Source organism: Alligator mississippiensis, chromosome 6 (genome assembly GCF_030867095.1).
Source record: "Alligator mississippiensis isolate rAllMis1 chromosome 6, rAllMis1, whole genome shotgun sequence".
NCBI classification, from domain to species: Eukaryota; Metazoa; Chordata; order Crocodylia; family Alligatoridae; genus Alligator; species Alligator mississippiensis.
Window position 1 is genome coordinate 41,690,638 of NC_081829.1, and position 15,119 is coordinate 41,705,756.

Sequence of the window (15,119 nt, forward strand, 5' to 3'; positions counted from 1 at the left end):
TTGAATATATTTACAACAGTATGATCAGTTTTCACATCAGTAAATAAAAGGAGCAGAAACACAATGCATGGCCCTTACAGGTGTAACTTACTTGAATCTGGTATAGAGTTGCCCTGGGAAATCCCAGGAGTAAAAATACACCGCTGCAGGTATCATATGTCTGCAGTCTATCCCAGGATAACTATTTGCTAAAGGCTAACAGGCTATTATCTGCTCCCCGACTACCCCAGCTACTTCTGGAACTGTCCAGATCCCAATGTAATTTACATCTGAGCACACAATCAATGTAAATTACACTAGTGTAAATGGGCACCTATACACGTGATGGACTTTTGCTCCATGTACTAACTAGCATGTATCAGAGCAGATTAGTTCAGTCTGCTGTGAGCCTGATGGAGTGTGCTAATTAGCATGCTCCAACAGCCTCCATGTCACATTTATTCAGCACCCCTGTGTTTCAAAATAGTGATGGGGGCACTTTACATAAAGCTCATTGAATCAGCTTTAGTTAAAATTTCCCACCACCATTTTGAAGTGCAGGATGCTAAATACACATGACACTGTGGGTACTTTAATTAGAGCAGCTATCAGAGAGCTGCTCTAATTAAAGCACCCCCCACTCCACCCTACAGCACATGCATAAATGCCTAATGTGTCCAGCTACTTAGAACTTTACACATCCTGCAGTGGTCCAATGCACTGGTCTAGATACCCCTCTTGCATGTTATGAATTTAAAATACCCATGGATAGAAACTAACAAAAGCAATTTACCATCCCTAAAGTGTTTCTAGATGTAACACATCATTGTTATAACTGTTGCAGTAACAGTTTTCTGGTAGCAAACATGATATGGGATTAGATTATAACTATTTATACTGTGTTAGTTTAGATGTCTCACTTAAGTCAAGGCTCTGTTTTTCTAGGCATTTTAAAAACATATAATTAATGGAAATGCGTGCCTGAAAGAGCTTATTTGGCACCATTCTTAAAAATTTACACAAAAATTATATAGTTCCTGTTTGGAGAGCTTACAATAAGAAAAGTGCTTACAATCTTTGACCTCAGTCCTGCAAAGGTTTATATGTTACAAATTTTACACAAATGAGTAGAGTCATCAAACTTAAGGCATTAAAAGGAATGATTTCCTGCTTTCAATTATCTGACTGCTATGTGAAATGAAACAGTGGCCTGTGAATTTCTGTAAACATATACAGGCACTGTCCTGCTCTGCAAAACTAGAGAGGAGGAAGAACTAGGCGTTTCCTGCCATCTAGTGGCCTGAATCAAGAACAACGATCTTGGTTTCTTTTAAGGTTTAGTATATTTAAAAATTAATATTTCTGATCAACACTAGGAATCATGTAAAGAACCAGAGAAGCCAAGCAAAGCAATTTCCTAACAGCAAAAGATTCCATGTGCGATTACCAGGGTTTGAAGTGTAGCTTTTTATTAGCAATGGCCTACATAAGCCTGCTCTTTAGCTGGTATAAAACAGTTTAGTTCCACAGGAGTCCATTCCGATTTAAACAAGTGAAGATAAAGTCCTATGTTAAAATGCTGAAAACCAGATGACAGGTTTCAAGAAAACTTCTTAGTTATGGGTTCTGCTTTCTAGAAAGAGATTGCATATATTGTAATGTATAACATTGAAGGATATTTTGATCTGAAGGGAATAGCTGATACCTTAAAATATTTTAGACTCATATTATAAGGTATTTAGCAATGAAGTCTCATTGGAATAAAGGGATTGGCATAGCATTAACCCTTTCCCAATGTCTCTGTGGCTGCATCTACATGAGATGCTAACTGCGCAGTAGCCTAGTAACACTGTGCAGTAGCATGCTGGACAAAAAATGTGCTAATATGCTACTGTACAGTAGTATTAGGGTACTGCACAGTAAGCGTCACTAAATATCTATGTGCCAGAATTACTGTACAATAGCACAAGTTACTGCACATAGATTTAGTACTTGGTTAACCAAGTACTAAACTGAATGCGTTGTAACTCTGGCACATTAATGAACATGTAGATGTGCCTTGTATGCAGTAAATGCAGTGTGTCACCCTTTGTGTGTAGCAGGCTCTCAAGGATAGTGTAAGAACCAGTTCACTAATTTGAAAGCGTCAGTCTATGGCTCAGTGGATAAAAAAATCTTTAGAGAACAAAGCTCAGATTACATTTGGACAACAAGGGAAACATGGATTTAGTGATCTCAAATGTGGCCCATAGAGAATAACTGTCAATATTATTTATATTTAAATGTATATCCCACTCTATCAGACAGTACATGTTGCAAGTCAGGTATTGGCAAAGCAGTTTGAGAAAGTTTTCACAATGCCTAACTGTTCTATATGGTAGTTGGTTTTAAATCCTTCACTTTTATAAATAGCAGGATATACTATTTCTTTCACCCCTTAAGTGGTCAATTTGTAATAACACACTGGATGTGAGACTCTTGATTTTAGTGTAAGTTTACTGCAAAAAATAGCAGCAACACTTTATAATTTAACAAAAACTTGTTGGTCAAAACTTTTTCCATTCTTTTCTAATGAATATGTTAAAATATTCTCTCCTACGCATGAAACCTCTTTGGGGTTAATTAAAATGTTAAAATATCATCTTATGATCATTCTCAACCTCCTTAGCAATAGGACTTACTGTTCCTCACTGCCAGGATTAACACTATTTGCATTTCCCTCTTCTTTCTTTCTAATATATCACATTACACTTTGTTCAGAATTTCTCCTGCTCTCTGGAGGACAATATCTCTCTGAAGCATTCATTGAACAACATTTTCCCATATGCAGACACACAATAAGAACACTGAAAATGAGTGCATTGTGTCTGTAGACACTCAAGGCTCAATTTTCAGTGTACATTAAAGTCTGAGTGAGGGGCAGTGATGCACAAGGACAACAATTTAAAGAATTACAAATGAAGTGCTCAGTGTAATGCATTGCACGTCCTGATTGTACATCTCATTTAGGGTCTAATCCTGCAAGAAACTGTTTCTGAATCATTTATTTCAATGGAAGCTGTCTTTTTAAGGGGGTCTAGAGGTTTAGGTTTGTCCAACTATGTGTGCAGTCTGTCTTCAGTTTTCTCAGAGGTGTTTTCAATTCCTTTTATTTGTGATGTTATCTGCATCATGGCAGTACCAGTATAGCATTTCTTTCTTTCAACAAATGGCTGGGCATGCGTCCCTGACATCCTACTGCATATCAGGAGTAACTATGAATAACATCAGTGAGAGTTATTCCTTTTCCTTGGGCTAGGGACAGACATTCAAAAAGCCTGAGCCTGAATTGATTAGTCTATTTTGCAAAGATCAAACCAATTTGGAGGTGGATAGACATTCCCTTTTCATTCCAGAAATTCAGGCACATGCCGGCAGTAGCTCAGACAAGAAGGTCGGAGGGAAGGGGAGGCGTGGCCAGGCCCCAGCAAGACACTGTGATTAGGGAGGGTTTCCCCCACTCCTGAGCAGCCCAGCAGGGAATGTTTGTCACCCCTAACTCAGTGTTTGTCAACTCATGAAGAAAACAACTGAGGGATATTACCAGCTATCGGTTGATTCTACCTTTGTCCTGTGTGCCACAGCTCCAAGGCAGCCAGCATGTGGCCTGCTAGCTAATGCTGAGAGGTGTCTGTGAAGGATGGGGGAATGCCTGCTTAGCAGAAAGTGGGGAGGGAAATTTGGGGGGGGGGGGGGGGAGAGCAGAAGCCAGGCAGATGCCTGTAGAGACTGCTGGAGCTGCAACCAGGGAGCAGAGGGGAGGGGCCAGCCCTGCTGTGGAGCAAAAAGCCCTGCCCTGCCCAGCCCAGAGAGCATGCCGGGATGCTGGGGGAGTCTGGTTTATCTTAAATCAGCGATGGGTCTGGGACAGACATTGCATAAACTGGTTTGACCCAAATCAGTTAAGTCTCATACTACAATCAACCAGGTTTATCTCAAACCAGTTTCAGCCATTTTCAAACTGGTTTATGTGCACTGGACTTCTGTTTTGTTACAGGTTTAAACGAGTTTCTGATCACTTAAACTGGTTTAAGTGTAATGTCTGTCCCTAGCCTTGGTGATAGACTATTGACTGGCACATGTAATCAAAAACAAATTAGCAGAAGTTAAGGGCTTTATTGTTAGTGGTGATGAGACCAATGATGGAATAATGTATCTTCTCAGATACAAGTACCCATTTTCCAAAATTAGTTGCTTGAAATGAAGGGGTGCATTGTAAGGAAGAAAAAGTAGAAACAGCAGCTTCTGCTGCTTAAGCCTATGCCAGAAGAAAGCAAAAGTAAAACTGCATGCTGCACTTAGGGCTCCCCCCACCTGCTGGCTGTGGATGCCCTTCCACCCCTCACCGCCAGAAGCTCACAAGGAAAGACTTTTTTTCAGCATTTCAAAACCAAGATGCATATTTTATTAGGGGTTTGTTGCATATGAGAAAATACTGGTATTTTGCCTACTTAACTTAGAATTTCTCAAAGGATTTGGCTGGGTTTTGTTACATCTCTACCTGCAGAATACTTGCTCCCCCAATATGAGCTTTTTGCCACTGTTCCACTGCAAAATCTCTTCTCTACTTGCACTGAACTCTTGGGAATTATAGATAGAATTGGCAGACATTGTTTATTTAGTTGGCTTGCAAGATATAAATCAACCTGGAAAGGTATTTTTTCCCCAACAGGAGAATAGTTATTTGTTATCAGAATTAAGCTTGAGCTAGTGGACGGAATATGAACATTTCCTTATTATTTAATTTATTTGGAGATGCACAACAAACAGAATACAGATCCAGCATCATGATGAACCCACAATATTAGAGAAGGCTTGATATCAGGTAAAACAATGTTATCCATCCCCAACATGGCTTGAAGGATTTGACTCTATGCAATTAAATAAATGTTGCATCTTCCAGCAAAGTAAACATTTTAGGCAAAAAAGCTGTTCTGCATTGGTCAGAATATTTTCAGCTATTTGCAGCTCACATTACCTGAATGGTAGACAGAAGGCTTTATGCTGGCAGTAGTGACAACTCTTGGTTTTGGAGCAGAAACTGGACTTTCGCTGTAGCTTGTGCTAGGAGCTGGACCATGGGAAGCTGGTGCTGGCATATAGGACTGGCTCGGACTTCTAAAAGCAAAATGAAGCTGTGAGCAACTTTACAGGTAGTAACAGATGTGATTATGAATTCAAGAGTTTTGGCAGTTTCCATAATACCCCATGTGATGTGTCCCTTGAAGCCACAGAAAGAAGACTGAGATTCATTAGCCTTTGAAGCCACTGGTGCCACTCCATACACCAAGTGCAGCTTCCAGCACTGTGTTTAATTTTAAACATATAACTTCAATATGGAGGAAGAAGTTTGTTAACCAGATGTTGCTATGTGTTTAAAACACTGTAAAGGTGGACCAGTGGTATGGAAAACTAACCGCTGTGCAATCCAACTGAACTATAGTTACGTGTGTTACACAAGCTGAGTGTGACCTCCCTGAAGGAAGAGCCCATCTAGTAGGGCCAAACATTTGAAAATAAGCTTCTTAGTCTATTTACCTATACTGTGCTCACTGAAATCAAGGGGAAATTGCTGTTGATTTAAATGGGATCAAAATCAGGAACAAAATATGTGGAATTTCTGTCAGGGATTTATACTGGTGTTTCTGAGGAACTGTCATCCATTTCTGGAAGAGATTAAAATCTTTCAAAGGAATTAGAGACTGGCCTTTAGAAACAGGGAAAGAAATAGGTCTTATTTCTGAAGCAGGCCCCTTTCCAGGTGTAGATGGAGATCATAATGTATTAAATGAAGCACAAACACTGCATGTAATTTACAGTTAAGATGGCTCTTCTATGCCTGGGAATGTACAACTCTGTCCAGAGCTCCAAATGGCTGCAGTTCAGGACTGCAAGGAGGAAAGTCAGCCCTGAATGTATTCTTTGTCTCCCCTTTCTTATGGCTCATGCAATGACCCTTAGTTTAATTACAATAAACAGAAGAATAATTTGCAGCCTCCATTTAGTAGACTTATCATCACCTTGCTTCATGGAGCATTCAAAGATCCTGACCTAATTATTTCACTCATAAATAATAGTAATTTTTACTGTGAGAAAAACTGCTTATTTAACCATAATTATTGTGAGGCAATGACTATGAGCAAAAAGCCTTTGTGTTATGATCTTTTTAATCAAGCACTGCTATATTGCACTATTATCTCTGTAAGTAACTCCAGTGCTTGCTGAATCAGTATAGATCTGATTCTATAAATCTTTATACAAGTGTTTGTCAGAAAGTAAAGCCTTCTAATTTTTATCTCCTAAGTAAGCCAAGCAAGCCATAGATATGGAGAGCGTTCCTGTTGATTTCTTGTGTATGGGAACTATAGTAAACTCAGAGGTCTATGTTAAGACCCTAAAGAAACCGAAACATTGCAAGCAAAGAAACATATCTGAGGTACTGTTTTTGCACGACAGTGTTTGCCCATGCATCAGCCTATGTATCATAGAAGCAATCTTATAGAGGTACCATGTGATCCTATCCTCTGTACAGCCCAGAGAATGAAGAATGGACTACAGGATAACTTTTCTGCAGGGGAAGCAAGGTGATGGAAGCTGTGTGATAGTGGCTGTAAAACAAGAACAAGGGTTTTACAATGTCAAGGTACATGCCCTTGTCCACCAATGGAAAAAGGTCATGGATGGAGAAGAAAACTGTTGAAAAACAGCTGCTTGTTTGGCAATGATGTACAAGTTTTCTGTGTAAGTTTAATATTTTTTCAGTAATATTGGGCTGAAAAAGATAGGCATTACTTTATGACCAACCCTCTAAATATGAGTAACTTCAATGGACCTACTCAATAGAGTAAAATTCCTCAGATGCACAGGTACTAGCTGGATATGGCCCTTACTGTTAGGGCCCAGAAACTTCTGTTATAGAATATATATATTTTAATTTAGCATTCTTAAGACAATGATCCAAACATACATTACTCTGATCATACAGGTGATCACTTTTCCCTTTGATTTTACAATTTTATAATTTTTTATGTGCCATGATACTTCAGGACATGGGCAGGTCTCTCATTCATTGATTTTGAGCCCAGAAAAGGACCATTATGGTTCCCATACACAAGATATTGCACCCAGATCTGTGCTGTATACTGGGCTAGACTAAAGTCTCTTATGGTCTTAATATTTATGAAGCCACATCAAAGTAGCTATAAAAAGATTAAAAAATTAACTTTTCCTCAAAATCACATCATATTGTCATCATTACAAGAGGTGTGTGTAATTGTCTGAAGAAGTGAGCACTGGATTCAAAGCAGCATCTATCTACATCACAGTAGTCAACATCTACCTACTTTACAGCTGTCTTGTGGGGCACACAGTGACTAAATATATGCAAAGTACTATTACCTCGGTGAAAAGAACAATTCTTACTAGGACAGTCAGTGGCATAAGAGGAAATAAAAAAATCCTGGTTTTCAGGATCTGTTCAATCTGCCTTGACTGGACTGATTCTAAGGAGTGTGTACAGATGATAATGTTTAATGATATCCCAGCAGATAGATAAACAGGGTTCCTTCATTTAATGGGGATGAGGGTAGTTAGGAATCAGGTCATTGTGGCAACCTGGGAAAAGAACAACAGAAGGCAGAAAGAAGTGCAAGAAGGGAACATGTCAGAAGGAACAAATTCAGAGGCTTATATGGAGGTCTGCATCAAATGCCTCACTCCACATAGGAAGAGTAATTAAACCCATCCAGGACTTGAAAGCCTCTCTTCTCTTCTCAGTCACATCTGCTTGTTTCCCAAACTCCTTTTTCTTTCAGTCCCATTATTTCATTGAGTATTACTCAACTGGAGCTAAAGCTTTGCTAAGAGCCCTATATATTTCTGCTGGCGGTGTGAAAAATTTTCCTGCCTACAGAGCTAACCCTATTTTGTGTGCGTGCACATATACGTGCATACGTAGACTAGTTCTGAATTTAGAGTACCTGAAACTTAAATTATGATCAAATATTCTGATAGGTGGACTTGGCTGTACTGTGGCACAGTTTTATAACTTTAAAAACTGCTCTGACTTAAATCAACAATCACTGTAACAGAATCAAACTTTTTGATACTGTTCATATCTACATATATTTCCTGTTGATTCCCCTCTGTAGTGTTAGAAGACACAGAATCATTGATCTTCTTTGTATCCCTGACAGAATAATTAAATAAATCAAAGCTTATGCCATTTTAGAACATTATCCTGAGGTTTTTGGAAACAACTGCGCAGATGTAACAGAATTTACCTCTTATGAGGCTATCAAAGGCTAAAATAAAGACAAAATGAATATATTCAGTGTTTCAAGCTTCGTGAGAAAGTAGTTATCCACTATTTATCCAACTTCATGGGAAACTAGTTATCCAATAAACCAATGCAACATGCTACTTTTAAAGGGTCTCTGATCGGTATCTACTGTGTAGAATAAGAGGTTAAAAATTATACCACTTATACAGCAATCATTTGAATTATACTGGACCCAGCATTGCAGAGTATATTTCAGTTCCAAAAAACCTGCATATACTGGTACAAAGACTTGTTTCTAAAACTGAATTTTTGCAATTCATTTGGAAGCTCTGAGTCAGGTTACTAACATTCAGCCTGTTAGGAAGAAAAATCTTTGTATAATAATGAAGTATTTCCTGATCTTAATAGTACTTTACAACACTGAACTCACTTTCCTTGTGCATCTAGGAAAATGAAGTTCGGCAGAGAGAAAATCTCAACTAGAGGAAAAAATAAGTTTGTCTCCAAATAAAAGACCAGCAGCACAACCGAGTTTAAAAAAAACAACTATGGAACTGTTAAAAAGACAGTAAAGTAAGGATGCAGATTAGATTTATTGCTAGAGAAAAAAAGCTCCTGTAAGAGAAATAGAGCATTATGCTACATCATTAGGGGTTTTAGTAAAACTAAATCAGGCTTGGAAAGATTTGTCAGCTAAATTTCTGCTGCAGAAAGTGAAACAGTAGTTAAGCAAGTGATAAAAAATCCCAAGGACTGAAGATGGTTAAATGGAACATTAAAACAATGGGATCTCCAAGAAGCAGTGAATGCATTCCACCTTTACTGTAACAGACAGCAGAATGTAAGAGGCAGCAAATAAAATATACTTGAAAGCTATTAGTCATCAGGAAAAGGAGAGAGAAAATATTTTAAGTTCATTCTTTGGTTAATACTTCTCTAGCAATCTACCAGCAGCATTAAGGTGACACGTTACGTTTTTTAATGTGTACTATAGTTGCACAAGATAATGGTTTATACCTCTTTTTAGACTGGTAGCTGATGGAGGTAGAAGAATGCCTGTTGAAGCTAAAATAAGACAAAAGTTGGTATTTTTATGTGAAAGAAAACATCATTGGAAACTGAGCATTAAATATATCAGGGGCAATGGGACATCTTACCCTATATTGAGTTTCCTTATGAAATATGTAATTAACATGTACTGTGTCAAGATATGTTAAAGCATTGATAACAAGCATTACTTTTATACAGGTTATATAACAGTGTTTAAGTGATATTGTGCTGAATTAATTTTAAATAGTAATGCCACTGCAATCTGAGTAAGGTGTTCAGGATTTGGTTTACAAACTAAAATGCTCCATAAATCACTAATTCACCCACTGCTAATTCTTTGGTTGTAGTTCTAGTTTGGCAACTAATAAGAGCCCTGGCATTCTCTATACATTAGCAACCAGAAGAAAGGTACATTTCTTGATTTGAGCACCACAAATCAGAAGTTGCACGATATCTTAAGAAACCTGAATTAGAAAATTAGTTTTTAAGGAGGAGCTGTTATTCTCAAACAGGATGTCATGGCACCCTGGGGTGCATTGAGATCCTTTCAAGGGTGCAACTCAGTGACAGCATTGCTAGGTGTGAAAACACGATTCACAAGATAAACACAGATGTCAAATGGGACTCCATAGTGATAACAATATTCAGTTGTGTTGTGATCTTTCTGAATTCTTTGCAGCAGAATTGTTTTATTATTTTTCTGTAGTCAGAAAATGAGTGAAAATGAAGAGCTGGCATTTTCCAAGGGGTGCCTTGGGTCTAAAAAGGTTGAGAACCACTGAGGCAGAGCCTATCTCTCAAGTTAGCTATGGTACATTCAGGGCTACTCTATAATGAGGACAGATGGGGAGATAAATGAAGCCACAGCACCAAGTTACTGAAACCAGCTTTTCCCTTTCATCTACTGTATACATTTTGAACAGAACTGGTAGGAGGCAAGAAAGCAGTTTTCTGCTGTTGAAACGCTACAGGTTCAAAATACAAGGGATCCACTTACTTGCATACAAGAGGTAATCCTTAAAAGCCTATATAAAATTTGACCTTGTGAAACACAATGTGAATGAACTGGATAGTCACCTGTGCTTTACCCCTTTTAAGATAAATTGTGAAAGAGTCAGGCTAACATTATAGGCTTTAAAATAAAGGGAAGAGATGATCACTCAGTAATGACAGACTCCAAAACCATTTTGTAGTTCTTTTCTCTGAAAATTCTTCTTGAGGAAAAGTATATAGTTAAGGCTGTATGAAAGCCTTTTTCCACCAAAAATAATCAAAAATCAACAAACAGCCTTAAATCAGATTGCATTAGGTAAGAGCATGATCAAACTTTTCTGACATCCAGAGAAAAATCACTAGACTGGATTAGGCAAAGTGGAAAAGTCTTATTTCCAATCAAGCTAAATAATTTTGTGTAGGAAGCAGAGGCTGAAAGCTGTTTTAAGAACAAAGCTGCCTCATATTTCAGCTTGAACCAAAATGTTCTATAAACCATTGTAATGGACAAGACTGTCTGATAAAAGCAGCAAAGGTATTCAGTTAACAACTTTTTTCTCCAATATTTTAGGACAAAGATTTCTAAAAACACATGTTTAAAGTTGGGCCTCTAAATCTATATTTTTGGCACTGAAATAAATAGCAGCTTCTCTCAGTGAAAGCTGCTGGGCACTTAGCACTTTGAAATGTCAGGCCATTTGTTTGCATGGCAAAATACGGAGTCAGGAACCTAGTGTTAGGAACCCATTATGGGTAGAAGTCTGCTTTCCAAGTGTAAATGAAAAAGGGTGTGGAATTAAAAGGAAATGAGAAACAGATAAAGCACAATTTTCTGTTTCAAGGATGAAGCAGTTATGCAAATGATATAATCAAATTAAGACTAGTTTGATAATACAGGGAAATTTTGTGTAGTTAGCACGTGATTTGTAGTTTTGAAACTATCACTTCCAGGACAGAAGTGGAAATACTATTCATTTTACAACAAAATGTATCCATCACAAAGTTAACTGAACAATTAAATGTATACCAGCAATTATCATAGAAAATGGAAGACATCTAAACAGTTACCAGTCTGTCAGAGTAATTGTTACACAGATATTTACAACCAAAAAATTAATTACCACATTTCCAACTGAAAAGCACATGTATGTGACTAAGTAATGCAGAATTGAACACTACTGTCATGAGAGGCTTCTAGGAGGACATTGTTCTTTTAATTCGAACTGGTTTTGAATATGAGGGCTATGACTCTCTCACACCCAACACTGGGAATGTATACAGCCAGAAACAGCATTTACAGTGTTTAGAGAAAGTGAAACTACACTTTGCCTTGCCCTTGCGCTACCCTAACAGTCGAATGCGTAGCCTGTGTGTGTGGTGCACAGATCAGGGAGGGGACAGGCAACCTACCAGCAGATAAAGGTAGGGAGCAGAAAGCAAAGCAGCAGGTCAGACAGGGACCATAGGGTAGGGAGCAGAAAGCAGAACAGCAGATTGGGTAAAGGAAGAGAATTGGCATGGCACTTGGAGAGGGTGTGGGGCTAATTTGTGACGTGCTTGCCAAAATGGTCGGCCCACCACCAATGCCCTAGTAAATATACTGTGGAATAACAGGAGATACTACCAAGCAGGGTTAAGTGACCTACTAGCATTGCATATATGCACAAAGACCAATTCTGGACTAATTTACACCACATTAATTCCACTATAGTGCCTGGGGTATAAATTAAAGGAAAGACATACAAGATTTTTTCCTCTGTTATTTTATGTTTTTCAAAATGTCAGGTTCAGGGGAAGCTTCCTAGCTTTGTTTGCAAAGTGCTTTGATAATTAACCTGTCAACCAAGTCTGACTGCAAAACATAGCTCTGGGATTTTATTTCAAGAAGACTCAGGAATTCTTTTAATTTCCAATGGCTCCATCAATTGAAGGAAGAATTAACAAAGAACCTAGGCAACTTAAGTTTCCTGTAATATCTCCTGTATCAGTGCATATATTCCCGGCCCATTCCTTTTTTGGCAGATAATGTTTCTGAGTCAGAATAGCAGCATCAGGTCTGGTGTCGGTAGAGTTGTTACAAATAACAACCATGCTACAAAACTGTGGTGTTGTTAAAAAAAGAGTGTCAGTTTAACTTGTTTATTTCTCCTTCATTTTTGATGGATCTACCTGAAGTATACATAAATATGACTCCTCTCCCTTGATTTATAGATTCACAGAGTGCTGCCTGACAACCCAGCAACTGTGATAACATAAGTTCTTTGGTACTTAAATGTCAGAAGTCTGGAGTATTAGTTTTGACATCACTGAGTGAAGTAGGCAGCAGGGAGAAACTGAACGTAAGACACGAGTTTTGTCACAAATAAAGAATCTGAATAATCAGCTGGGATAAATGCTCCTAAGCATAACCTGAAATATGTATCATGAAATGTTAAAGAGCATATGGAAATAATGCAAATTAAGAATTCTATCGTGTAAACATTACTACCAGATGTCTACTGTCCACTCTTGTACAGCCAACTTGGTGCTAAGAGGAGCCATGGTGCTAAGTGCTTTCCAGAGCAGGCCGTAAAAACATGAATATACAGAAACAGATAACCAATAAATTTGCTCTTCGGTGCTAATGAAACAGTGTCAAAGGAGTGAGACTGGTGTAAACTCTCAAAAGAAATCTGGTGTATTTTCACTGCAGGATTACATCAGGACTAAATTTGGCTGGTAGTGTTTTAGCTGTTGCATATAGGAATTATAGAAGCAGATGGAGTGTTCTACATGGTTGTTTAACATTCCTGAATCCAGACTTCTTTTCCATTCTTTACCTGTTTCATTTCTGCATAGGTGTCAGACCTCTGAGAACAAACATAACAGTCTGAGCTATTATAACTTCCCATACTATGATTGATAGGGGTATTTATCTTTCCCCAGTTTTAGCATTTGAACTTATGGTCTTTCTTCATTGCAAGTCATGCCCCTGGGTGATTCCTCACAGCCTTTTTATGCTGAAGTTTAACAGACATAGATAATGATTACCTCATTTCTTTTACTTACTCATTCTCTCTCCTCATGTTGTTATAGATTGGGCTCAAATAACAAATCTGATTTTTCTCCGTTGTTAGGCTTCTTGAAGGGTTAATGAACAATAGCAATTGGGAAAGCCTGACAGAAAGGCATTATAGCACTGTTTTTAAAGTTCCACCCCAGCTATCTGTCCTTAGTTAATCATGGTCTAAAAACACAACAGAAGTAGAACCAATGAACCTTTAGAAATGGATCAGCTAGTCACATTAAAATCCAAAGTTTAAAACAAAAAACAAAACCAAACCTAAACCAAATAGTCGGGGGTTGCCATATGCCCTAATTAGACAAATGTTCTCAGCTTTAGAGTGCAAACACTTTACAAACTAACCAGTTTAAAGCTGACATACAGGGATGGGTTTAAGCTCTAAGGCTTTTTTTATTTATGTTTTAAAGCTAATACTTGAATGATCAAGGCTTATTTTTAACATGATCTTAATTCCAGACAACTAATTGGATCAAACAACCGGGCTGCTCCACAGAGTGAATTTGATTCAGTGCTTTCCTAAGCCAGTCTGGGAACCCCAAGAGTGAAAACAAAGTAAAAAAGAAAAAGGAGAGATATTTGCAAATGTACCTAGACTGAGCAGAGATAGCACACAAAATAGTTGAAGCTGCTAGTGACACGTTCTTGGACCCAGTGAAAGGTTTAGGCTGTGAAAAGGAGGTGGGGGCTGCAAACACTCTGCAGAGGACACAGTAAAAGCATGAAAGCATATACAAAAGAATTTAACAAGGACGAAAATAGCAACATCTCAGAATCAAGCCTTGTATGAGTTCAGAGACAAGAGGACCACTGTATAGTTACCAGCAACACATGTGTTTTCTGTGGAATACATCTGCAGACTTACAGTATAGCACAAGCAAGCACATTCCTATAGAACACAAGACAAAATTCACAGGTTATGGAAAGAATATTAAAACTGGAGTGTATGGATTGATAACAGAGCTGGTATTTCAAGCAAGTATTTTTTGTGGGTATATTTGTAAAGAACAAGATGTACTTTGACTTCCTATTCAAACATCTCAATACATCTCAATATTCAGACAATGCCAAAGGTAAGTGTGAAAGACTCATGATCAATATTTTTGTGACCAATCCCATAAGATATTTATACTTTTAACTATATGGAATAAGAATTGATTTTCTAGGTTTGTATTACATATTCCATTTTTATCATATTGCAGTTTAAATAAAGCTCAACTATGGGCTAAATTTATTTAACTTATGCCATGTGAAATGGTTTTCCACATAATGGGAAATGATGGCATTATACTTCATTTTGATTTCCTCCTACTGGATGGTTATCTGACTCTCTACCATCAGTTTAAAAATATTAACGAGTCCTACAAACAATAGCTAGGAAGAAACTTGCTCTTTCATCATTGTAATAAAAATACTATAGAGTCCAACAAATCATGGCTAGAAAGAAAACTGAAATATTAGCAAATACAAAAAAGGTTGCTATTTCTAAATATTAAAAAGAAATGTTTTGTTTTTGAACATTAAATTGTGTTAAAATGTGCAAGACAAAAGAAGCAAAAGTAAATAATTTCCCTAGCTTTTAGGAATGATTCATGTAACAAAAAACTGTAAAGAGAAAAGAAAAAGAAACCCCCTCCCCACACATTCTTTCTTATTCTTTTAGCAATTACTATAATATGAATGGCAATGACATACATACATTTTCCCTACAATTTG

General features: G+C 37.7%; 1 protein-coding gene across 4 annotated transcripts in view; it reads right to left on the reverse strand.

Annotated features, from left to right (window-relative positions):
* LDB3 (LIM domain binding 3) overlaps positions 1–15,119 on the reverse strand; it is a 222,805-nt gene that overhangs the window by 21,657 nt on the left and 186,029 nt on the right. For all 4 annotated transcript variants that reach the window (XM_019497157.2, XM_059729829.1, XM_019497172.2 and 1 more), the window contains 3 exons: positions 13,995–14,102; positions 9,317–9,364; positions 4,997–5,136 (listed from right to left, as the gene is read on the reverse strand). In XM_019497157.2, the coding sequence (XP_019352702.1) occupies positions 4,997–5,136; positions 9,317–9,364; positions 13,995–14,102 (296 nt within the window). The remainder of the gene's footprint in view (positions 1–4,996; positions 5,137–9,316; positions 9,365–13,994; positions 14,103–15,119) is intronic.